This window comes from Aquarana catesbeiana, linkage group LG13, assembly GCF_042186555.1.
Source record: "Aquarana catesbeiana isolate 2022-GZ linkage group LG13, ASM4218655v1, whole genome shotgun sequence".
Lineage (NCBI taxonomy): Eukaryota > Metazoa > Chordata > Amphibia > Anura > Ranidae > Aquarana > Aquarana catesbeiana.
The window spans coordinates 21,559,085-21,585,101 of NC_133336.1; the positions used below are offsets into that span (position 1 = coordinate 21,559,085).

At 45.3% G+C, this 26,017-nt stretch overlaps 1 protein-coding gene across 1 annotated transcript in view; it reads left to right on the top strand.

The window, feature by feature from the left end:
* Positions 1–26,017, top strand: part of LOC141116520 (forkhead box protein N3-like) — a 123,266-nt gene that overhangs the window by 73,073 nt on the left and 24,176 nt on the right. The window contains exon 4 of the mRNA XM_073608918.1: positions 17,426–17,491. Coding sequence (XP_073465019.1) covers positions 17,426–17,491 — 66 coding nt within the window. The remainder of the gene's footprint in view (positions 1–17,425; positions 17,492–26,017) is intronic.

A 26,017-nucleotide genomic window follows, 5' to 3' on the forward strand; every position in this document is an offset into this window, starting at 1 on the left:
AATAGATCTGAGGTAGAAGAGCCCCGCCACAAGTTTAGATTCCAGATACAATTTTATTCCAATGTAAATCCATATTTATTCCAATGTATGGTCATATAGAAAAATCACATGAGGAAGCCTACACGTTTCGGCCCGGCATTACCCCCTTCATCAAGACTTGTAGATGGAGACAATGTATATATGGACTAAGTCAGGAGTTTCCAAACTTTCTAAAGAAGGGGCCAGTTTACTGTCCTTCAGACTTTGGGGGGGGGTGAAAAAGGGCCCAGTGGGAATAAACAATGTCTGATCTTTGGTATTTGGGGGAGAAATAGTTGGTGTCAGTGGGAGGAATAGAGCCCCATCATTGGTGTCTGTGGGAGGAATAGTGCCCCATCATTGGTGTCAGTGGGAGGAATAGAGCCCCATCATTGGTGTCTGTGGGAGGAATAGTGCCCCATCATTGGTGTCAGTGGGAGGAATAGAGCCCCATCATTGGTGTCAGTGGGAGGAATAGAGCCCCATCATTGGTGTCATTGGGAGGAATAGTGCCCCATCATTGGTGTCATTGGGAGGAATAGAGCCCCATCATTGGTGTCAGTGGGAGGAATAGTGCCTCATGGTTGGTGTCAGTGGAAGAAATGGTGCCTCATGGTTGGTGTCAGTGGAAGGAATAGTGCCCCATCATTGGTGTTAGTGGGAGGAATAGTGCCCCATCTTTGATGTCCTTGGTGGGAATAGTGCCCCATCATTGGTGTCAGTGGAAGGAATAGTGTCCCATCATTAGTGTCGGTGAGAGGAATAGTGCCCCATCATTGGTGTCAGTGGGAGGAATAGTACCCCATCATTGGTGTCGGTGGGAGGAATAGTACCCCATCATTGGTGTCGGTGGGAGGAATAGTGCCCCATCATTGGTGTCGGTGGGAGGAATAGTGCCCCATCATTGGTGTCGGTGGGAGGAATAGTACCCCATCATTGGCGTCGGTGGGAGGAATAGTGCCCCATCATTGGCGTCGGTGGAAGGAAAAGTGCCTCATCATTGGTGTCAGTGGGAGGAATAGTGCCCCATTGTTGTCAGTCAAAGGAATATTGTCTCAAGGGCCAGATAAAGGCAAGCAAAGGACCGCAGTTTGGAGACCACTGGACTATGTTGAAAGTGCAATGTTGAAGTTTGACCACAGGGGGCCTCTGTGTAAAAGTAGGTGGTTGAGCTGCAGTTTTACCACATTCTGTCTGCCCACCTAAAGAAGGGCCTGCAGCCGTCCAGGGCTGAACACATGTCGTGGCCCTGATGCTGTTCATGGCCGCGGTAAAACTTAAACCGCATGTCACATTCGGTGGACGATTCTGCCGGTGTATGGGGCAGTGCTGCGGGTGTGTGGTGGTTCAGCTATTTTCAGGGTAAAATTGGAAGTGAGGAGGCAACATATCGACTTCTTACCACCTGTCAAACACACTTTATAAAGTAATCCACCACGGATCACTTTTCAGGTGGGAACAAGCCTTTAGTGGTTTCCATAAGAAGGAAAAACCGGCGATTGATAACATTTTACTTATCAATCTTCTACTCTTCCTCTTTACAGAAACCTGATGAAGGGGGCAATGTTGGGCCGAAACGTGTTGGCTTCCTCATTTTGATTTTTCTATCTGACATTCCATTGGAATCAAATTATATCTGGAAGTGATAATGTGGTGCTTCTGTCACCGATCCATTGCGTTGAGTGATGACATCATCGCGGGCAAAGTCACAGATTGGAGCTCACGGCCTTTTTAATAATCTACCAAATTGATCGAGTTGCTGGATTGTGACGGAGCAGAAATATTTCATGCAGATTTGCAGGTTCTGTAAATTTTAGTGTATCTCATATTTCCACATTCGGGAAATTACTTTTTGTGCGTAAAATTTTTTGCTGTTAAAGTTGATTTATTGTTGAATGATAGAAGCGTGTCGGGTCTGTCTGGATATCTTCATGGCCGTCGTTCACTATGCTGATGCAGCAGGAGGAGGATGTGATCAGGAATTGTGTTATTAGTCAAAATATTTTCCTGCCTGTTTTTATTACACAACAGAAGACACAAAGTACAAAGTGATGTTTGTGTTGTCAGTGACCTGAAACCGCGCCGGAGGAACCAACACTGCCCTCTGCTGGCTGATCAGCGTCACAGCGATTAATACTGAGTGTAAAAAGAAAAAACTTTGGGATGTTTTTAAAACAAAATCATGTTTGTTTCTACAATAATAATTTATTTGAAATGGGTGAATGCCAAATAAAATCTCCACTATACGGAGCTGTGTGTCACAGACAGGGGGGGTGTTTCCACGGAAAGGAGGATAGTTTTGATGGTTGCATCAACAGTGGTGTGGAGCCGGCCAGACAACTGCGGAGCACACCGGAGGCTGGCTGAAGATACAAGAGACATGGGGCATGCAAGAGGGCATTTAGAGTCGTCAGGCACACTTGGAAACACAGGGCACACACCGACAGACAGGGCACTCAGGGGCTCATTTGGAGACACATGGCACACAAGGCTCACTTGGAGACACGGGGCACACAGGGGGCTGTACTTGAAGACATATGGCATACACGTCTCACTTAGCGTCACGGGGCACATCTATAGATTGAGGGCATCCAGGGGCTTACTTGGAGATACAAGGCACACAGGGCACATCTGGAGACACAGGGCACTCAGGGGCTCATTTGGAGAAACATGGCACGTGGAGACACATGGCACACAAGGCTCACTTGGAGACATGGGGCACACAGGGTGCACCTACAGACAGAGGGCACCCAATTGGATACACAGGGCACATCAACAGACAGAAGGCACACATGGAGACACAGGGCACACAGGGTTACAATTGAAGACCCATGGCATTCAGGGCTCACTTGGAGGCATGGGGCACATCTACAGACAGAGGGCACCTAGGGGCTGACTTGGAGACACAGGGCACACAAGGCCCGCCAACAGACACAGGGCACACTTGGAGACGCAGCTCACAGGGGTGCACTTGGAGACAAAGGGCACACACGGACTCATTTGGAGACATATAGCACTTGGAGACATATAGCACTTGGAAACACATGGCACCATAGGTCACATGGCACATGGGGCACACAGGGGCATCCTTGAAGACACAGGGCCCACTAACAAACACGGTTCACTTGGAGATACAGGGCACATCTACATACAGAGGGCATCCAGGGGCACACTTGGAGACACAGGGGCACACTTGGAGACATAAGGCAAGCAAACTGACACAGGGCACACAGAGGCTCACTTGTAGATGCATGGCACTTGGAGACACAGGGCACACAGGGACACACAGAGGTGCCTTTTAAGACACAGGGCGCACTTGGAGATACAGGGTACACCTACAGACAGACACAGGGAGGTCACACTCACAGACAGAGGACATCCAGGGGAGACACAGGGCACACGTGGAGACATAAGGCACACAGGGTCTTCATGATGCCAATTAGGTTTTGTTGGACAGACTTCTTCTAGGCACAGCCCTGTTTGTGCCAAACTCTGAATAATGGATTTAGCAGGGCCATGGGGTGAAGTCCAAACCTTGGCATATTTTGTTGTAACACTACTGACTGGTGATTCTCCAGAACCCTACCCTGGACTTTCTTTGATACCTCCAAGGTCTTCATGATATGAATTTGGTTTTGTTGGACAGCCTTCTCTAGGCATAGTCTTGCTTGTGGCAAATTCTGAATAATGGATTAAAATCTATGGGTGAAGTTCAAAGCTTTACTTATTTTGCTGTAACCCTACTTGGTAGGTGCTTCTCCAGAACCTTACCCTGGACTTTCTTTGATGGCTCTCAGGGCTTCATGATGTCCATTTTTAAGTTTTGGTGGTCAGCCTTCTCTAGGCACAGTATTGTTTGAACCGTATTCTGAATAATTGATTTGACAGGGCTACGGGGTGAAGTTTAAAGCTTGGCTTATTTTGTGTAACTCTGCTCTGATTGGTTTTCCTCCAGAGTCTTACCCTGGACTTTCTTTGATGGCTCAGATGGCTTCATGATGCCCATTATGAAGTTTTGGTGGGTAGCCTTCTCTAGACACAGTCTTGTTTGCTCCTTGTTTTGAATTGTTTAATTAATAGGATTATGAGGTGAAGTTCAAAGCTTGGCATATTTTGTATAACCCTGCTCTGATTGGTTCTCCTCCAGAATTGTACCCTTTGATGGCTTTGAGATCTTCGTGATGCTGTTGGGTTACCTATGTTCTCTAGAGAACGGCAGGGCCTTCCAGACACAGATATTAATTTTGTCATTATGTGGCTCCTGGAGAAAATGAAATTGTTGCACCAAAGTTTAATTGGGGATTTTAATGAAGATGGGGGGGGGGGGGGGGGGGTTTAATATTAAGAGTCAAGGAGAAGTGAACCTGCTCCTCCCTGTACCCTGGAAGTCCGATCATTCGGCTCTTACTGATCATTAGATCGTTTGCCTCATTGATCTTTAGATCATTGATCATTAGGTTCTGGCAGCACTGTTACAGTTTGTACAATGACAGTTCAATTACACATGGTTCATACTTTGTTTCCCAACATTTAAACTGTATGTCAAGCCAAAAATGCATTTCGGGGTTTCAGAACATCTCGTCTTCACCAGGAATCATGCATGTGGTTAAAGGACTAAAAAAAGGCAGCATCACTAGGGTACGTTAATGAAACAGTGATGCATGTAATATCTGCAGCGTTAGTGAGAGAACCATATTTAAACCCTGATAAAGGGGGGGGGGGGGGTGTTTTGAGCGAAACGCGTTGAATGTTTTATGAGAGTTACATTGGACTGGGGCTCTTTCATCGTGTGGTCTGGTGATCTTATTGTGTTTTTTTTACGTTTTAAGTCACATTCCAGGTGCCCAACGCAGGAGAGCCTTGCTTTGCACCAAGCAGCCTCAGCAGAGCCAGCGAGCTCCTTAAACAATTATTTTTTTTTTTCTCCATTTTAGTGAATGAATACATTTTGAAGTCCCGGTGCACCCTGCGGGGGAGGGGCAGGGGTAAGACATATACCACAAAAGATGCAGGTGATGAGATGACATGCTGTCGCCCCCTACAGGAAAAATGGCGCTTCCTGCTGTCCTCTGAGCACTACTAATGTGCAAGCTCTTTATCCCTGTGAGTGTGCGGATCTTATGGGATAGCACGCTGTAAAATCTGCAGTGTCAAGTGCTCTGTTGTGGGAAAGTTGCTTTAATCTCCTCTGAGGACTATAGTGTTTGATCCGGAGTTCCCCCAGAGACAGGAGGGGTGGGGGGAATTGGGAATTAGATGCCCCGGCTGTCACTTGCCTGTGAATCCTGTAATTGCGCTCGGGATGTTGATGAAGCATGTGGCGGCTTTTCCAACGTCCTTTCCCGGCTCCTGACTGGTGGTGTACGCCTTTTATTTACTTCTTCCCAAATGGTCTGCTTCTGCGGGAAGCCGGTGAATAGAAGCGTCTGCATGTGGGGTGATTGGTGATCACTGACCGCTGGATGAATGGAGATCATTAACCGCTGTATGCTGGGTGTAAGTCTCAGTATCTGTTCTTATTCTGTATGTTTGGACTCTGCACAGTACTACTTCTCTTGTCATGTATGCCGGGTGTCATTCTTGGTATCTGTTCTTATTCTGTATGTATGGATTCTGCACAGTACCACTACTCTAGTCCTGTATACCGGGTGTAATTCTCAGTATCTGTTCTTATTCTGTATGTATGGAGATTTTTATTTGTAAAAACCAAACAAGATACATAATAACAAACTAACTGACTGAAAAGAACATAAATACAACAATTACTGACATGTTGTTTAGGTCAAAAACTTAGCAGTTAAAGGGCATTAATAGGAAATAAATGTGACAATAAGACTCCTTTCCATAAATCTATACTTCTCCAACATTCCATTATAAGTCAGAATCGGAGTCACTCTGCTCACTACAAGTTTCCATATCAGATTCTGCGGATCCAGGATCAGGGGGCGGACGCCTTTTAGTGGGCGGGTCATCCTCTGAGCCAATCACATACTCCTTTCCCACTCTTTTTAATTCCTGCTCCAGTTCCTGGTCCTCCAGAGAATAGAAGTCAGCATCCGAATCTGATAAGGCTTCATACCTATTGGTGGAAAGTGCCGTCCCCACTTCTGGTGGCCCTTTCACTTTTTTAGCTGGCTTCTGCACTAATGTCCAGTCACTTTCGGGTTTACGGGTAGATTTATCTTTTTTCCTATTCCTCCTCTTCTGACCAGTGATCTTCACAGAGACAGGAACTGGAACAGAAGAGGAATGTGGGACCGGCTGCTCCTCAGCCTGCTGAACACTGTCCGTCCGCCCGGGAGTAGTCTCCTGGACCTCCGGGACCACCTCTTCCCTAGTCAATACAGCCCCATTCATTAAAGCTTCCTCCTCTAGTTGTTCTGCTGCAGCCAACAATTCATTGTCTGCAGATTCCCCATCCTTATTATGGAAGGCCTCCGGGCAATCCCTATGGAAATGGCCAAGCCCACCACATAGATTGCACTTAACCTTCTCACAGGTAGAACTGATGTGGCCAACCTCCCCACAAAAGATTACACTTCAGGATCGTACAAACATTCGCCACATGGCCAGATTTACCACATTTATAACATAACCTGGGCTGACCTGCATAGAAGCAAACTCCTCTCTCCCGCCCAATGAAAAAGGAGTTTGGTAGGTGATGGGTAACATTGTTACTTTGCCTCAACTTAACAAGAACCCTCCAACCACCCGTCCAGATCCCATCACTGTCTTTAGTTTTTGTCAACTCAGAAACCATTTCACAATGTCTTCTAAGCCAGATGACAATATCCTGGGGGGGCACAGACTCATTCCAGAACATGATGGTAACATTTGCTGTGTCAGGTTTGGAGATGGGAATAAAGATGAAATTCCTCCAACCCTCTTTGTCCCTCAAACCACTGAAACTGGCCCAGAACCTGTCTAAGTCAGACATGAGCTTAAAGCTGACATCATAACCTTGTCTGTCAGGGAGATTGATGACTGCCAGTATGTCTGCAGGAGCAAACCCCATCTGATGACACAGCAACTCCCTTACTACAAACCTCCTATCAGGGAGCTCCTCTCTGGAACCCCTATGCTTCAATCTCACCACATTCCTTCTCTTAAAGGCCTGACCAGTATAACTGTTACTGGTGGAAAAAGAAGGGGCCCCACGGCTCCAGGCATTCCGAGGAGGGACATGACCAGATGGACCAGCATTCCCTTGTGGAGCAGGTGGTGGATCCACCAAAGGGGGGAAATCCTGAGAGTTATTCTGAACTGACTCCTCCATTGCTACATTCTCAGAGCCCTCAGACTGCTGATGACCCCATTCAGATATACCAGCATTGATAACATCAGAATTATTCACCACATCAATATTAGTGACATCATCACTGCACCTCATATCATCATTACTAGCAGCATCATTACTAGTTACCCCAGTGTTACTCCCACCATGAACGCCAGTCCCCCCAGCATGGCTCCCCCCAGCATGGCTCCCACCATGAACACCAGTCCCCCCAGCATGGCTCCCACCAGGAGTACTAGTGGCACTGTTCTCACAATCCATGTGCTGGGAGTCCACCATGTCACTCCTCTGAGTCTCCTGTACTGTAAATGTCTGCTGGGTTATACTGATGTTTCCACCACCCTCCAGAGCTGGAAGTCCAGCAGGAGGATCTACTCCAACCTCACTGTCCTCCAGAGGCTGCACAGTCTTCCCTTCAGGAGACACATGTGGTGGCTGCATGCGTTGGACCGAATCCCCAGAGTCTGACTCTGTATAAGACTCAATCCTTCCACTCAATCCCGCCTCAAATCGATCACGATTGTGGTACACCTCCGCCACTGGTCCCAGTTCTTCCAGAACAGCATCAATGTCCTTTGACACGCCGGCCAGTTCAATGCCCAGGGAGTTCAGTTTGCTGTCATATAAAATTTCCTTCTTGGGGTTGGCAGCTTTAAGTCTATAAACACATTCAATCTGCTTCTGGATCTTAGTCTTGGTTTTTCTCAGGGACTCCATTCTTTTTACAAGGAAAGGAATCTTGTCAGCCAGGTGCAGCGCAGGTTCAGACTTTAACACTTTCTGCTTCGCGGCTGCAGGACGCTTGAAATCCTGATCCACCTTCCTATTACCAGTGCTGGTCTGAGGGTCTCTGCTGGGTGTAGATGGTTTCACTGGGGCAGATTGTGGAAAATTATTACCACCCTCCTCTTTATTCTGCTGCAGCTTAGAGCGCAATGAACGTCTCTGGCTGCTGCCCACCATTACACACTGTTGTAAGTTCTCTTTAATGGTTTTCTGTTCTAAGGAAGTTCTGGTGTATTTACGAGGAGTACTGGGAGAAGCCGATGTCTCTGCTCCACTCTGAGCTCTATGAGCTGCACTCTGCTGAGCTTGCTGTGGTTGTAATGGCTGACTGGATTGGATCATGCTTCCAGAACTTGGACTGTACTGGGTGGTATTAGTATGTTCCTGGACTGAATGAGCCCCACTCTGAGGGGTTCTTTGAGTTGCACTTCCAGAGTTTGGACTGTGCTGAGTGATAACATGTCTCTGAACAGACTGAGCTGCACTGTGCTGGGCTTGCTGGGCCTGCAATGACTGGCTGGACTGAGAACTCTTTTGCTGAATAACATCACCAGACTTCCTCTTATCAGTATTATCGGTACTTTTCATACAAACATTTCCATGTCTACTTACAGTCTCTGCAGATTGCTTCCCATTCCCAGAACTCTGTCCTCCGGCTTCACCACCAACCACAGCTTCACCAGACAGTCCTTGTGTAGGCCGGAAAGCCTGGGACTCTCCTGAGAGAGATCCCCGTCCAGGGGAGCCCAACCCTGGGCTTGTACCAGACATCAGAGGAGCTCAGCACCACACAGACTTCAGCTGCTCCACAAGCAGCCACACCCTCTGCACAGTACTACTTCTCTTGTCCTGTATGTCGGGTGTAATTCTCAGTATCTGTTCTTATTCTGTATGTATGGACTCTGCACAGTACTACTTCTCTTGTCCTGTATGCGAGATGTAATGCTCAGTATCTGTTCTTATTCTGTATGTATGGAGATTTTTATTTGTAAAAAAACAAACAAGATACATAATAACAAACTAACTGACTTAAAATAACATAAATACAACAATTACTGACATGTTGTTTAGGTCAAAAACTTAGCAGTTAAAGGGCATCAATAGGAATAAATGTCACAATAAGACTCCTTTCCATAAGTCTATACTTCTCCAACATTTCATTATAAGTCAGAATCGGAGTCACTCTGCCCACTACCAGTTTCCATATCACATTCTGCGGATCCAGGATCAGGGGGTGGACGCCTTTTAGTGGGCGGGTCATCCTCTGAGCCAATCACATACTTCTTTTCCACTCTTTTTAATGCCTGCTCCAGTTCCTGGGCCTCCAGAGAATAGGAGTCAGCCTCCGAATCTGATAATGCTTCATACCTATTGGTGGAAACTGCCGTCCCCACTTCTGGTGTCCCTTTCACTTTTTTAGCTGGCTTCTGCACTAATGTCCAGTCACTTTCGGGTTTACGGGTAGATTTATCTTTTTTCCTATTCCTCCTCTTCTGACCAGTGATCTTCACAGAGACAGGAACTGGAACAGAAGAGGAATGTGGGACCGGCTGCTCCTCAGCCTGCTGAACACTGTCCGTCCGCCCGGGAGTAGTCTCCTGGACCTCCGGGACCACCTCTTCCCTAGTCAATACAGCCCCATTCATTAAAGCTTCCTCCTCTAGTTGTTCTGCTACAGCCAACAATTCATTGTCTGCAGATTCCCCATCCTTATTATGGAAGGCCTCTGGGCAATCCCTATGGAAATGGCCAAGACCACCACATAGATTGCACTTAACCTTCTCACAGGTAGAACTGATGTGGCCAACCTCCCCACAAAAGATTACACTTCAGGATCGTACAAACATTCGCCACATGGCCAGATTTACCACATTTATAACATAACCTGGGCTGACCTGCATAGAAGCAAACTCCTCTCTCCCGCCCAATGAAAAAGGAGTTTGGTAGGTGATGGGTAACATTGTTACTTTGCCTCAACTTAACAAGAACCCTCCAACCACCCGTCCAGATCCCATCACTGTCTTTAGTTTTTGTCAACTCAGAAACCATTTCACAATGTCTTCTAAGCCAGATGACAATATCCTGGGGGGGCACAGACTCATTCCAGAACATGATGGCAACATTTGCTGTGTCAGGTTTGGAGATGGGAATAAAGATGAAATTCCTCCAACCCTCTTTGTCCCTCAAACCACTGAAACTGGCCCAGAACCTGTCTAAGTCAGACATGAGCTTAAAGCTGACATCATAACCTTGTCTGTCAGGGAGATTGATGACTGCCAGTATGTCTGCAGGAGCAAACCCCATCTGATGACACCGCAACTCCCTTACTACAAACCTCCTATCAGGGAGCTCCTCTCTGGAACCCCTATGCTTCAATCTGACCACATTCCTTCTCTTAAAGGCCTGACCAGTATAACTGTTACTGGTGGAAAAAGAAGGGGCCCCACGGCTCCAGGCATTCCGAGGAGGGACATGACCAGATGGACCAGCATTCCCTTGCGGAGCAGGTGGTGGATCCAGCAAAGGGGGGAAATCCTGAGAGTTATTCTGAACTGACTCCTCCATTGCTACATTCTCAGAGCCCTCAGACTGCTGATGACCCCATTCAGATATACCAGCATTGATAACATCAGGATTATTCACCACATCAATAATAGTGACATCATCACTGCACCTCATATCATCATTACTAGCAGCATCATTACCAGTCACCCCAGTGTTACTCCCCCCATGAACACCAGTCACCCCAGTGTTACTCCCCCCATGAACACCAGTCACCCCAGCATGGCTCCCCCCATGAACACCAGTCACCCCAGCATGGCTCCCCCCATGAACACCAGTCACCCCAGCATGGCTCCCCCCATGAACACCAGTCACCCCAGCATGGCTCCCCCCATGAACACCAGTCACCCCAGCATGGCTCCCACCAGGAGTACTAGCGGCAGCAGCACTGTTCTCACAATCCATGTGCTGGGAGTCCACCATGTCACTCCTCTGAGTCTCCTGTACTGTGAATGTCTGCTGGGTTATACTGATGTTTCCACCACCTTCCAGAGCTGGAAGTCCAGCAGGAGGATCTACTCCAACCTCACTGTCCTCCAGAGGCTGCACAGTCTTCCCTTCAGGAGACACATGTGGTGGCTGCGTGCGTTGGACCGAATCCCCAGAGTCTGACTCTGTAGAAGACTCAATCCTTCCACTCAGGTGTCTCGGACTCGGGTGTGCCGGGTGTGCCTGGGCACACCCTAATCATCCTGTGTAGCGCAGATTCCCCCTGCTGATATTTCACCAAAGCTTCTAAAAAATTGTAAAAAACATAAATAAAATTGTAAAAAATAATACAAAAATAAAATAATAAAAATTTAAAAAAAACTACTGACACCAACCTCTGCCCTACTGACACCATCCACTACCCTACTACATTTTAAAATGTTTACATATATTTAGAGTGTGTGTGTCTGTCTGTGTATATATAATATATAAATAAATATATATACACGTGTGTTTGCGTTTTGGGGTGCACACCCTAATGCAATAGGCTGCGCACACCTATGGTGTAGATGATTTCACTGGGGCAGATTGTGGAAAATTATTACCACCCTCTTCTTTATTCTGCTGCAGCTTAGAGCGCGATGAACATCTCTGGCTGCTGCCCACATTACACACTGTTGTAAGTTCTCTTTAATGGTTTTCTGTTCTAAGGAAGTTCTGGTGTATTTGCGAGGAGTACTGGGAGAAACCGATGTCTCTGCTCCACTCTGAGCTCTATGAGCTGCACTCTGCTGAGCTTGCTGTGGTTGTAATGGCTGACTGGATTGGATCACGCTTCCAGAACTTGGACTGTACTGGGTGGTATTAGTAAGTTGCTGGACTGAATGAGCCCCACTCTGCGGGGTTTGCATTGATTGTAATGACTGGCTGGATTGAGTTGCACTTCCAGAGTTTGGACTGTGCTGAGCGATAATAACATGTCTCTGAACAGACTGAGCTGCACTGTGCTGGGCTTGCAATGGCTGGCTGGCTGGATTGGATCATGCTTCCAGAACTTGGACTGTACTGGGTGGTATTAGTAAGTTGCTGGACTGAATGAGCCCCACTCTGAGGGGTTCTTTGAGTTGCACTTCCAGTGTTTGGACTGTGCTGAGCGATAATAACATGTCTCTGAACAGACTGAGCTGCACTGTGCTGGGCTTGCTGGGCCTGCAATGGCTGGCTGGACTGAGAACTCTTTTGCTGAATAACATCATCAGACTTCCTCTCATCAGTATTATCGGTACTTTTCATACAAACATTTCCACGTCTACTTACAGTCTCTGCAAGTGTCTTCCCATTCCCAGAACTCTGTCCTCCGGCTTCACCACCAACCACAGCTTCACCAGACAGTCCTTGTGTAGGCCGGAAAGCCTGGGACTCTCCTGAGAGAGATCCCCGCCCAGGGGAGCCCAACCCTGGGCTTGTACCAGACATCAGAGCAGCTCAGCACCACACAGACTTCAGCTGCTCCACAAGCAGCCACACCCTCTGCACAGTACTACTTCTCTTGTCCTGTATGCCGGGTGTAATTCTCAGTATCTGTTCTTATTCTGTATGTATGGACTCTGCACAGTACTACTTCTCTTGTCCTGTATGCAATTCTCAGTATCTCTTCTTATGTATGGACTCTGCACAGTGCCACTTCTCTTCTCCTGTATGCGAGATGTAATGTTCAGTATCTGTTCTTATTCTGTATGTATGGACTCTGCACAGTACCACTTCTCTAGTCCTGTATACCGGCTGTAATTCTCAGTATCTGTTCTTATGTATGTATGGACTTTTCACAGTACCACTTCTCTTGTCCTATATGCCAGGTGTAATTCTCAGTTTCTCTTCTTGTTCTGTATGTATGGACTCTGCACAGTACCACTTCTCTTGTCCTGTATGCTGGGTATAATTCTCGGTATCTCTTCTTATGTATGTATGTATGGACTCTGCACAGTATCACTTCTCTTGTCATCTATGCTGGGTGTAATTCTTGGTATCTATTCTTATTCTGTATGTATGGATTCTGCACAGTGCCACTTCACTTGTCCTGTATGTCGGGTGTAATTCTCAGTATCTCTTCTTATTCTTTATGTATGGACTCTGCACAGTACCACTTCTCTTGTTTTTAGGTTTTTCCTGTTTAGGGTGACAACGCTCTGCTCCCCCCTCCCCGCCCTGAGAAATGTCACGCATATATCACCGGAGTGCATACAGATAGGAAGTGACCTCCTTAATAACTTATCTTCCAGCTGCTGCAGACTGACAGTTCTAGGAGGTTGCACATTTGTAGCGATCACCTTCTTCACCTGTGTCAGTAAAAGGAACTTAATAACTGCAATTTTTATACCGGCAAAAATGTTTTATTCCCCTGTCTAGACGGCGTGCGGCGGAGCTGTTCCAGCAAATTGATTTGATTTGCCGTGTAATTCAGCGCAGATAGTGACAAGCGAGAGCGCGCGGCGGGTCATTGGCCTCTGCGCACAGAAGAGGCGACGATTGAGTGTCCACTCCTGCCTGTTGGCTCCCTACTGCACACTTTGTTGTCTCGTGGCCCCGGCCGCTCCATCAGCGAGTTTCGCCTTGGGGCCAACAGACGCACCGCCGGGCAGATGTTCTTTTCTTTTAGGATTTTTTTTTTCCCCTCGCCGGCTGGTCCTGGATGTTTACTGTCGTCATGGTGACGCCGGTTGCCATGGCACCTTGGTCTGCTTGCCTCGGTGTGTTGCGAGGGCGGCAGTGGTGGTGGGGATATAGTCAGAAGAACTCATAATATTTTCCTGTGTCGCTGCGGCCGGCCATCTGTCAAGTGACAAAAGCGGAACCCAATTCTGCCAGAGCTGAAGGGAAGCGGCGCTTTCTGGACGCGATCGCGGGAATTCAGCGCAACGTCCATCCTGGTCCCCCCATTGTTCTTTTCTTCCTGGCATTAATCCACGTTCATAAAATCCGGCGCACATTGACAATGAGGCCACCCCAAGAAATGGGAGTGCGATGGCTTAAAGTGGAGTGATCATTAGATACATTTTTAATGTTAAGCCCAGTATGCTCAGTAATGTGTATATAACCCTTCCAGGTATTTATGACCTGGAAGATCACAGTGCTCCCCCCCCCCCCCGACAATGGCTTCATCTGCTCTTCTCTAGAAGGACAGCACCATCTTTATTTTGGCAACAAACAGGGCCACAGATCAGCCCCTTGCTGCAGTCTCTTACCTTGTGACTTGCTACAAAGTTAGATTGTTGCAGATTGATCACTGGGGGGGACGGGACTGAGAAAACGCTTCCTCCTGCTTGTAGCAGACTAATGACATCACCATTACTTGAAATCTTTGCAATGCACAAACTGGGAGGTGAAATCAGGCTTACAGTGAGAGTGTTTGCTTTGAAAGCTGGTGAAGGTGAGAAGGTGAGGTTCCATGGTGGTTAGAGGACAGCAGGACAGAGAGTTGCTGTGCCCATTATGAGAGGTCCCCACCATCCCTGAGCTGAGTTCCAAGGTCTACATACATTCTGGAGCCATGATGAGGGATTCCCACCAACCCTACACTGAGCTCCTGGGTCTATACACCTGCTGTGAACATTATGAGGTTCTCCACAATCCCTGTGCTGAGTTCTCAGGTCTATACACCTGCTGTGCCCATTATGAGGGGTTCCCACCATCTCTGAGCTGAGTTCCCAGGTCTATACACCTGCTGTGCCCATTATGAGGGGTTCCCACCATCCCTATGCTGAGTTCCCAGGTCTGTACACCTGCTGTGCCCATTATGAGGGGTTCCCACCATCCCTGAGCTGAGTTCCCAGGTCTATACACCTGCTCTGACCAATATGAGGGGTTCCCACCATCCCTGAGCTGAGTTCCCAGGTCTGCATACATTCTGGAGCCAAGATGAGGGATTCCCACCAACCCTACACTGAGCTCCTGGGTCTGTACACCTGCTGTGAACATTATGAGGTTCTCCACAATCCCTGTGCTGAGTTCTCAGGTCTATACACCTGCTGCGAGCATTATGAGGGGTTCCCACCATCCCTATGCTGAGTTCCCAGGTCTGTACACCTGCTGCGAGCATTATGAGGGGTTCCCACCATCCCTATGCTGAGTTCCCAGGTCTATACACCTGCTGTGCCCATTATGAGGGGTTCCCACCATCCCTCAGCTGAGTTCCCAGGTCTATACATCTGCTGTGCCCATTATAAGGGGTTCCCACCATCCCTGTGCTGAGTTCCCGGGTCTGTACACCTGCTGTGCCCATTATGTGGGATTCCCACCATCCCTGTGCTGAGTTCCCGGGTCTGTACACTTGCTGTGCCCATTATGAGAGAATCCCACCATCCCTGAGCTGAGTTCCCAGATCTGTACACTTGCTGTGCCCATTATGAGGGGTTCCCACCATCCCTGAGCTGAGTTCCCAGGTGTATACACCTGCTGTGCCCATTATGAGGGGTTCCCACCATCCCTGTATTGAGTTCCCGGGTCTGTACGCTTGCTGCAAGCATTATGAGGTTCTCCACAATCCCTGTGCTGAGTTTCCGGATCTGTAACACAGCTTACTTTATTAATCTGGTCTGCTGCCGGTACCAAGTGATCACTGTGACCAATCACAACAAATCACGTGACAGTTGTACACAATGAATCACTTTGATTCATGCATTTCACCGTGTACTATTGAGATGATCTCTGTGACTGGTCAGAGTGATCACATGGTCCAGATAGGGCCAATCATAGCCCATCTGTACCATGTGATTGGCTGTGGTCAATCACAGCTAATCACAATAGTAAACACTGAATGAATAGTTTTCACTCAGAAAAAAATGTTGCTTATAACGGTAAACTTCATTGTTATAAGCAATCATAGTAACCCTGTGTTGCTCTGGTCACAGTATGTAAAAAAAATTGTATAAAATGTGATGGAAAAGGAAAAAAATATTTTAAAAAATTGAAAAACAATTATTACTTTTTTTTTTTTTTTTTACATACGGTCACCAGTCAGTGTCCCTGATCACCGCCACATCAGTCATATGATGACGCTGTACTGCACTAGTGACATTATGTTAAAAAATTTAAAGAAAATTGTGAAAAAACATTTTTTTTTTTTTAAATGTCGTCATTTTCCAAAAAATTGTGAAAAAAAATTACAACTTCAAAAAAACTTGCAATGCCACTTATTAAATACCTTGAACTGTCTACTTTCCAAAAAAAGGTCATTTGGGGAGTATTTGTACTGTCCTGGGCATTTCTGGGCCTCAAGAAATGAGACCGTCAGTACATCAGGATTAATCAATTTTCAGATATGTACCTTATTTTGTGGACTCCATAACTTTTCCTACAGACTAAATGATATACACTGATTTGGGTTATTTTCACCAAAGAAATGTAGCAGAATACATTTTGGCCAAAATTCACAAAGAACAATTATTTATTTGCAAAACTGTATAACAGAAATAAAGAAAAATTTGTGTTTTTTTTCAAAAATTTTGGGTCTTTTCTCATTTTATATAGCAAAAAAAAAAAAACCTACTGGTGATTAAATACCACTGAAAGAAAGTTCTATTTTTGAAAAAATAAAATGATACAAAATTAGGTTTGGGTACAGTGTAGCATGACCGCGCAAATGTCAATCAAAGTGTGACAACGCTGAATGCTGAAAATTGGCCTGGGCAGGAAGGGGGTGAAAGTGTCCGGTATTGAAGTGGTTACATTTTTTGTTAATATTTCACATTTGCATCAAATTGGTTAACAATTTCAAAACGATTAAATAAATGACTGATGATGATGGTTTGCTGTCGCTAATCTAGTCCTGTAAGTCTCTTTAGATCTCTGTTTCGGCCACTTTGACATATTTTGTTACTTGGATTAGATTTTTGTGTTTTTAAATGTAACTTTTATTTATGGTAGAAAGTTGTATTATTTTTTGGCTGCACTCATCAGCCTATCAGTTCACTAGGAAGCAGTGACATCACCAGCCCGCCAGCAGGCTCCCAGTGAACTGATTGGTGGTGTTCCAGTTTCGGCATTCTTTCTGGTGATGGTTTACTTCCAACTAAAACCTTTTTTCTTTAATAAAGTTCCTGATGGACTTCTTGAGTACCCCGGCGATATGAGATAAACCCGGAAAAATTGCCTCCTGTCCCTCGCTTCTTCCTCCTTGTCTGTCTGAAGTTTCTCTGTCCAGCCGTCTGCCTTCCTTCCATGGCGTCCCTGCCACGGTGGTGGGTGATATGTGTGATCTTCCATAGTGCGTGTCGTAGAGATAAGTGTGCCATGCAGAGATCGGTCCTCAGTAACGTGTCTGTTGGTTGATTTTTCCAGATCCGGACATTGCCGCTGCCAGCGCCATGATGCTCTTGAATTCTCCCCATGATTTACACGCAGGTTGTGAGTACACGCCTCTGTACACTTATTGGTAGAGACGCACACATACACTCCGCAACTCGCACTCTCTAGGTGACATCACATCCAACCGGAAATCGGATAAATCCAGACATCACCCCCCCCCCCCCCCCCCCAATAGAACAACTCTCCAACAGAAGACATGGCCTAGGGAGCTGCTGGGAAAAGTTGGGGATTTTATTGGAATGCAAGGCGCCTATACTTTGGATCTTGGCATAATGTGTTGACGCGTTTTACACTATAAGGCTTTATGATTAACCTCTTCCCACCGTCCCTTTACCAAGGTATTTATGCCTAGGGGGGGTCAAGGACCAGCTGATCACATGACCACTGGGTGCAGGTTGCGAGTACACACCTCTGTACACTTATTGGTAGAGAGGCAAACACACTCCTCAACTTGCACTCTCTGTGACATCACTTCCCTTATCATCCAACCTGAAATCGGGAAATCCAGGCATCCCCCCCCCCCCCCCATAGCCCCAGTCTCTATGAAGATTCATTGTAACATATGACATGGCCTAGGGAGCTGCTGGGAGACATTGGAGATTTTATTGGAATGCAAGGCGCCTATGCATTGGATCTTAGCTTAATGCACTGACGCGTTTCACACTATAAGGCTTTATGATTAACCTCTTCCCATCCCTTTACCAAGGTCTTTATGTCTGAGGGGGCGCGGGAAGGACCAGCTGGTCACATGACCACTGTGATTGGCTGTCACAGTGGTCACATGATCGAAAGCAGGTCCCTCCGGCTCCTGTTCATTAGTGATGACTGAGAACTCTCTTTGGCAGCTCGATCAATGTGCTGGGAGCGTCCAGTGAGTGTACTGTTGGCACAGAAAGATGGATGAATATGTGTCGTGTGTGTGGATATTAAACGATACCATCTTTGCATTACAAGGGCAGCAAGAGGTTAAGCATGATGTGGTGTGAAACGCGTCAAGTCCTTATGCTTTACAATAAAGCTTATATTTTTCCTTTTATGGTTCCCACTCCCCCATTCATGAAATGTTTATATAGGACCTTTCTATTTTCAATACATATTTTAATTCTAGTGATGGCATCATTGGGTATCTGTTTTTTTCTATGCACTGCAGGGAGGTCATGGCTGGTGGAAGGAGCTGGATGTTCTCAGGAAGCTATGTACAGCACCCTGAGGACCCATCCCACCAGTCATGATCTGCCTGCATTGCATAGATAAGCACAGAAACCTCAGTACGCCTCTCAAGAGCCCCTAGTCTTGATGCAAGCAGAGGGCTGGCTCTTGGGAGGAGTTATGCAAATATCAAAATGCCTTTATGGGCAGGTATCAGCCTGGAGGAGTGGACGTTCCTAAATAGGCTGCATTTGCATGCAGAACACCCTAGTTAACACCCACATTTGATGCTAAACCTCCAACTGAAATCTAATGAATGGGCTGATCCAGGGGCAGTCAGGCTGTGGAGGAAAGGGTAAGGTAATACTGGGCATTCTCAAGCCAGGAAATGAGGTGGGCTCTATCTGACTTGCTGCTCACAGTGTGCTGTGAAGTCAGAGTATGACATTTCAGTCCAGAAGAGGAGTCTGTACAACTGTGCAAAGGCCGAAGGGAAGGCTGGAGGACATATTTAAGCCTCATTTGGTGTAAAAGGCATTAAAGCGTTAAACTAAGATTTTGATGTATACAGTAGGTGCCTTTTATTCCAATAAAACCCCTTTGTAAGCCACTCCTTGGATTATCACTTCCTGTGTGCTGACACTCCAAGCACTAATTGGAACAGCTACATACAATGCTAACAACTCCATACTAACAGTGGAGACTGTTATAGCCCCAAAGTGGAGAAGTGCTATTATAATGGCCAAGGGGAAGGAGGGGACAACTCCATACTAATGGGGCCATGGATGGGACAACTCAATATTGATGGCCGTTGCTGGGACAACTCAATATTGATGGCCGTTGCTGGGACAACTCAATATTGATGGCCGTTGCTGGGACAACTCAATATTGATGGCCGTTGCTGGGACAACTCAATATTGATGGCCGTTGCTGGGACAACTCAATATTGATGGCCGTTGCTGGGACAACTCAATATTAATGGCCGTTGCTGGGACAACTCAATATTAATGGCCGTGGTTGGGACAACTCAATATTAATGCCCGTGGTTGGGACAACTCAATATTAATGCCCGTGGTTGGGACAACTCAATATTAATGGCCGTGGTTGGGACAACTCAATATTAATGGCCGTGGTTGGGACAACTCAATATTAATGGCCGTGGTTGGGACAACTCAATATTAATGGCAATTGCTGGGACAACTCAATATTAATGGCCGTTGCTGGGACAACTCAAGATTATTGACACTGGATGGGACAAATGCCCATGCTTTTGGGGGGGCTGGGGGCAACTTTATAATAATGGTTTAGAAATGGATGTCCACCAAGATCATTATAGGTCAATGTTTCTCAACTCCAGTCCTCAAGTACCCCCAACAGGTCATGTTTTCAGGATTTCCCTCAGATGAAACTGCTGTGGTAATTACTAAGGCAGTAAAACTGATCAAATCGCCTGTGCAAAATAATGGAGAGCCTGAAAACATGACCTGTTGGTGGGGGTACTTGAGGACTGGAGTTGAGAAACATTGATATAGGTGATAGGTATCTGCAACCTTTTGGTCAACTAGTGTATATATACACTCACTACAAGATTCTTCCCAGAAGAGTGGAGATTGTTATAGCCCCAAATGGAGGGAGGGACAACACCATAAAGGGAACAACTTCATATTAATGGACATGGAGGTGACAACTCTATTTTGCTGGCCATGGAAGGGACAAACGGATATTATTGGACATGGGGGGGGGGGGGGGGGGGTCAACTCCATATTAATGGTTTTGGAATGGGATGTCCAACAAGACCATATAGGTATGATGGTCAGGTATCCACAACCTTTTGGTCATATAGTGTATGTGTAAACTTCAAAAATTCTTCCCAGAATAGTGTAGGTTGTTAAAGCTCCAAAGTGGGGATGGCCAAATGAAGGGGGTGTCGACTCTATTACAATGGCCATTGAGGGGAACAACTCCATAATAATGGCCATTGAGGGGAACAACTCCATAATAATGGCCATGGGGGGAACAACTCCATATTAATGGCCATGGAGGGGACCAACTCCATATTAATGGCCATGGAGGGGACCAACGCCATATTAATGGCCATGGAGGGGAACAACGCCATATTAATGGCCATGGAGGGGAACAACGCCATATTAATGGCCATTGAGGGGAAAAAACTCCATATTAATGGCTGGGGGGGGGGGGGTGCAACTCCATATTAATGGCCATGGTGGGGGTGGGGGAACAACTCTGTATTAATGGCCATATAGTCTATTTATACACTCCAAAACGTCTTCCTAGAGGAGCAGAGGCTCCCTTTGTCTTGGCCAAGAAGAAGGTGGAGGGGGAGCAAAAGTGGAGGGGGAGCAACTCTATATTAATGACAAATAAGGGAACACCTTTATATTAAATGCTGGAGAGGTGGGCAACTCTATAATAATGGCCATGGTTTTGAATTAGGATGTCAAACAAGATCATAGAGGTAGAACAGTGACGGTATCCACTCATTTTCGGTCTTCTAGTGTATTTGTCCTCATATATCCTATAATTTGGCTTTAGGTTCCCAGCTCCACCCACTTTCCCATTGGGGATTATGGGGGTTCTCACTCTCTGTGCTGAATTTTTCCCTTTATTTTCACATAATAAAGACTGTTTGGGGTGTCCTCACAAATGGAGGAAACAGTTGAATTCATATTTCTTGTAGAAATTAGCGTGACACAATTCAAAGCTATTCAGTCTGCGTTTTAAACATAAATATTAATTCAATAGAAGAAAGGTTTACTGACTGTAATTGGGTGTATTCCATTCAAGAGGCCTGGATATGTGACCAGTGGTAAGGCGTTGGTCACATGAACCTTGCAAGTGATTTCACTGCACACTGTGAGCTTCTCACGATGTGCATTAGAAGTTGCCGCAAGTCAGATAGAGCCTTCTGAAGGACGCTCAGCGTCATCTAGCCCTTTCTTTCCTCCCCAGCCTGACTGTCCCAGGCGGCTCACCCCTTTCATTCATTGGATTTCAGGTCTTTCGGTTGTAGGGGTTCAGCATTACATGTACCTACCTCCAAACTTTTTTGAGACGGGAAGGAGGGACAGTTATAAGCAAAGCTATGCAGGCATAGGACACAACTCGTGCCACCCTTTTTTTGTTTTAAAACCTTTTTATTAATTTTACTTTCGGAAAAAACCCAATACAAAACAGAACGTCCACAATCACATATAAATGGAACATTCCTAAGTGTATATATACTGCAAAACATTTAGAACACCCCTTAATATGTACAGAATATGGAAGAGTCCTGTGGCAGGGGGCTGTAATTTATTTTCAGGCAGCGCCATGTCTGCCTCGCCCAACCCGCCATGATCTGCCCGCAGTGCTTAGAGAAGCACATAGACCCTGTGATGGCATCATTGGGTCCAAAATAAGGTATGTAATTAAAATTGGAAAGATTTTATTTAAAAAATGTCATTAGCATGTTAATGAGGGAGGGAGGAACCAGGGGACGGCAAAATATAAGCAGATTAAACTTCAGTTTTTTTTTTTTATATAATCTTTATTTATGAAAGAAAGGGTAATACGGTTCAATAAACATTTGCCAAAAGTAGTGGCTTCAAGTAATACACTGGTCATTTCTTTTTGTTTTTTCATATAAAAGGGGTATAAGAACGTGAAGGACAAACAATCCCAATAGGACATTCGATTCAGTTGAGAAAAAAAAATAATACGGTTATCAGGTAGCTGATCGACAGAAGGTCCCATCCTGCCCAGAGGGCTAGCCGGGCTTTAACCGCCCGACTGCCCGCTAAGCGTGAGGCGAGTCTGTCCTCTCAAGAGTGATCGTTGTGCGTGGTAGATTTGGCCGGCTTCCCAGACAATACTTGGGTTGTAGTGTATCTTATAGGTGGAGGGGCGATCCAGACGGGTGCGCGCAAGGGGAGGGGGGGCAAACACATGCCTCCAACTTACCTCACCCCACACAGCCCCCGCCCGAGACTCCCCCCGAGCCTCGTCGTCTGCACCATGTTGGCACAAAGGTGCCTAAACTTCAGTTTTAATTTTCCCAATTACTGCCGAATTTACCGGAGGCCAATGGCGTCACTAGGGGGGGGGGGGGGGGGGCAGAGGGGGCCGAATAAAGGAATAAAAGAATCAATAACACGTGTCCAAAAACACGGAGAGCACAGCAAAAAGTATTGCTGAAACGCTCCAAAGCAACATTGCATAGGTTTGAATTACAGAAAGTAAACTTCTCTTGTTGCTCAATAACGTTTGATTTACTGTGGGGATATAGAGATTTCATTTTAAGAACTTTTTTCTTTTAAAATATTTGATTTTACTTAGATAAAATTTAAAAAAAAGTTGAAAAATAAAAAAAAAAAAATGTGAAAAAAAATTAAAAAACTGGAAAATAACAAATTTTAAAAATAAAAATAAATTTGAAATAACAGTAACTTTCTTAAAAGTATATCTATAGTCAGAGCATTTGTTGGTCAATAACGTTTGATTACCGTGGGGACACTCCTGTATACAGATACTTCATTTTTAGAACTTTTTTCTTTTAAAATATTTGATTTTACTTAGATAATATTAAAAAAAATGTGAAAAAAAAAAATTAAAAAATTGGAAAATAATAAATTTGAAATAAAAGTAACTTTCCTAAAAGTATAAAAATTGGAAAATAACAATAAATTTGAAATAATAGTAACTTTCCTAAAAGTATATCTATAGTCAGAGCATTTGTTGGTCAATAACGTTTGATTACTGTGGGGACACTCCTGTATAGAGATACTTCATTTTTAGAACTTTTTTTCTTTTAAAATATTTGATTTTACTTAATAATATTAAAAAAAATTAAAAAATTGGAAAATAATAAATTTGAAATAAAAGTAACTTTCCTAAAAGTATATCTATAGTCAGAGCATTTGTTGGTCAATAACGTTTGATTACTGTGGGGACACTCCTGTATAGAGATACTTCATTTTTAGAACTTTTTTTCTTTTAAAATATTTGATTTTACTTAGATAATAAAAAAAAAAAAATGTGAAAAAAAAAAAAAAATAAAATTGGAAAAAAAAAATAAGAAAAAAAAATTGAAAATAACAATTTGAAATAAAAGTAACTTTCTTAAAAGTATATCTATAGTCAGAGCATTTGTTGGTCCTTAGCAGGGTGGGGAAGGGTTAATTTGTTTCCTTTCTAGGAGACATCACAGGATGTTGAGGGGAAATCCTCTCTTGGATAGTCGCAAGTGTCCCCATTGGGAAATTTCCCTCCTATTTCTGTCCCGGTGACAACTCAAGATTTCTATCACTTGCAGTCCGGATGATAATGGTCATTAGGAACAATGGAGCAATAAAAACAAACGCAGGGTTTCTGACCTTTTCTACACTGCTATGCAAAAAAATTTAAAAAAATGTACATTAAGCCCTGGTCCACACCAGTGCATCTTTGAAGTCACGCTACTTCAAAGCAAATTCAAAGCCGCAGATCAATGCGATTTGCACCCCTTGTTTCATTGCGGCTTGCGACTTCATTTAACAGAAGTCTATGCAAGTCGCAATGAAATCCCCAAAAAAGTAGTACAGGAACCTTTTTCAAAGTCGCTGCAACTTGGGTTGCAACGATTTGAATGGTTTTCATTGCCGGCAATGGGTTTGCGACTTGTCATGCGTTTTTTTTTTTTTTTTTAACTGTCAAATCGCACCGGTGTGAGCCAGGGCTTAGATACACTTTATTAGGTGTGAGGAATGAACTGAATTGTAGCTTCTGTGTATGGGGCCTCTTTTATCTCCATATGGCACACATCCAGTGGAATCCCTCGTTCCCCTGACAGCTGAAAAATCTTTTTCTCATTGTTTGATCGTTGTCACCAGGACAAAGGGAGAAGGCGAATGTCACTAGTGGGGACACGGCGAGGGAATCTTCCACACTCCATCCAAAGCAAAGTAAAAATCGTCTTTGGCTTTAGATCTATTTATAGGAATCTCTTGGTCACAGCTTTGTCCTCATGCACATGGACGCACCAAATTAAAAGGTATTAAACCCAAAATCAAACATTTATTATATTGCAGCTTACCGATTCTTAGATGTGACGGCTGCATTCGTTTTCATCTTTTTTAGGCTTTCTTTCCTTTATCTTTATCTGGTGATCCGGGTCAGCAAGTCTGTTGTTTTTCAAAAGCACAAGCTCTCCAGCAGAATGTATCAGTTTACAGCAGGGGACGGCAACCTCCGCACTCCGGATGTGGTGAAACTACAAATCCCATCATGCCTACAAGAGTCATGCCTGTGATTGTCAGGGTCTCTTGCAATGTCTCTTGGGACTTGTAGTTTTCAAAACAGCCTGGCGTGCCTACCCCTGGTTTACAGGGATGAGACAAACCATTTAACACTGGCAGGGGTGCTTACAATGATCAGCTTTTATTCATGCAAAACTTTTATCACAAAAGGAGAAAAAAGCTGCAGTAATCGATTAGTAATAATAAATAATAATAATAGTGAGCTGGAGTTTGCCTTCAAATTGTTAGTGGTTCTAAAGGTGCTAATACATTTAACATCCCCAGACTGACATTGCTGCTGTCTGCTGTGCCTCCTGTGCTCCTTCATCCAGACTTAAACAGGAGGTGTTTTACACCAGGTAAAAACAGAGGGGAGAAAAGCCAAAGAATAGAAAACGAACGCAGCCATCGCATCTAATGATAGGTAATCTGCAATATAATGCATTTTTGGATTTAATACTGCTTTAACTGCTTGCCGACCAGCCGCCATCATTATACTACAGCAGGTTGGCACGGCTGCTCGAATCGCCATAGCTGTACATCGCCTGCTTTAAGAGCATTAGGAGGCTCGCGGGTGCGTCACAACGCCGGAGCTGATGCACGTGGCCGGCGGCTGCGATCGCTCCACAGAGAGCCGGAACGGGGATCTGTCAGTCTAAACCAGGGATATGCAATTAGCGGACCTCCAGCTGTTGCAGAACTACAAGTCCCATGAGGCATAGCAAGACTCTGACAGCCACAAGCATGACAGGCAGAGGCAGAGGCATGATGGGACTTGTAGTTTTGCAACAGCTGGAGGTCCGCTAATTGCATATCCCTGTCCTAAACAAACAGATCCCCATTCTGACAGAGGAGGAGAGAGATCGTGTGTTCCTAGTGATCAGGAACAGCGATCTCTCGCCTCCTCCAGTCAGTCCCCTCCCCCTCACAGTTAGAGACACCTCCCAGGGAACACATTTAAACCCTCGATTGACCCCTAGTGTTAACCCCTTCCCTGCCAGTGTCATTTATATAGTAATCAGTGACTATTTTTAGCTGTGATCGCTGTATAGATGTCAATGGTCCCAAAAAAGTGTCGTGTCACTGTTCCGCTAAAAATCGCAGATCACCGGAATTACTAGTGAAAAAAAAATAATAAAATGCC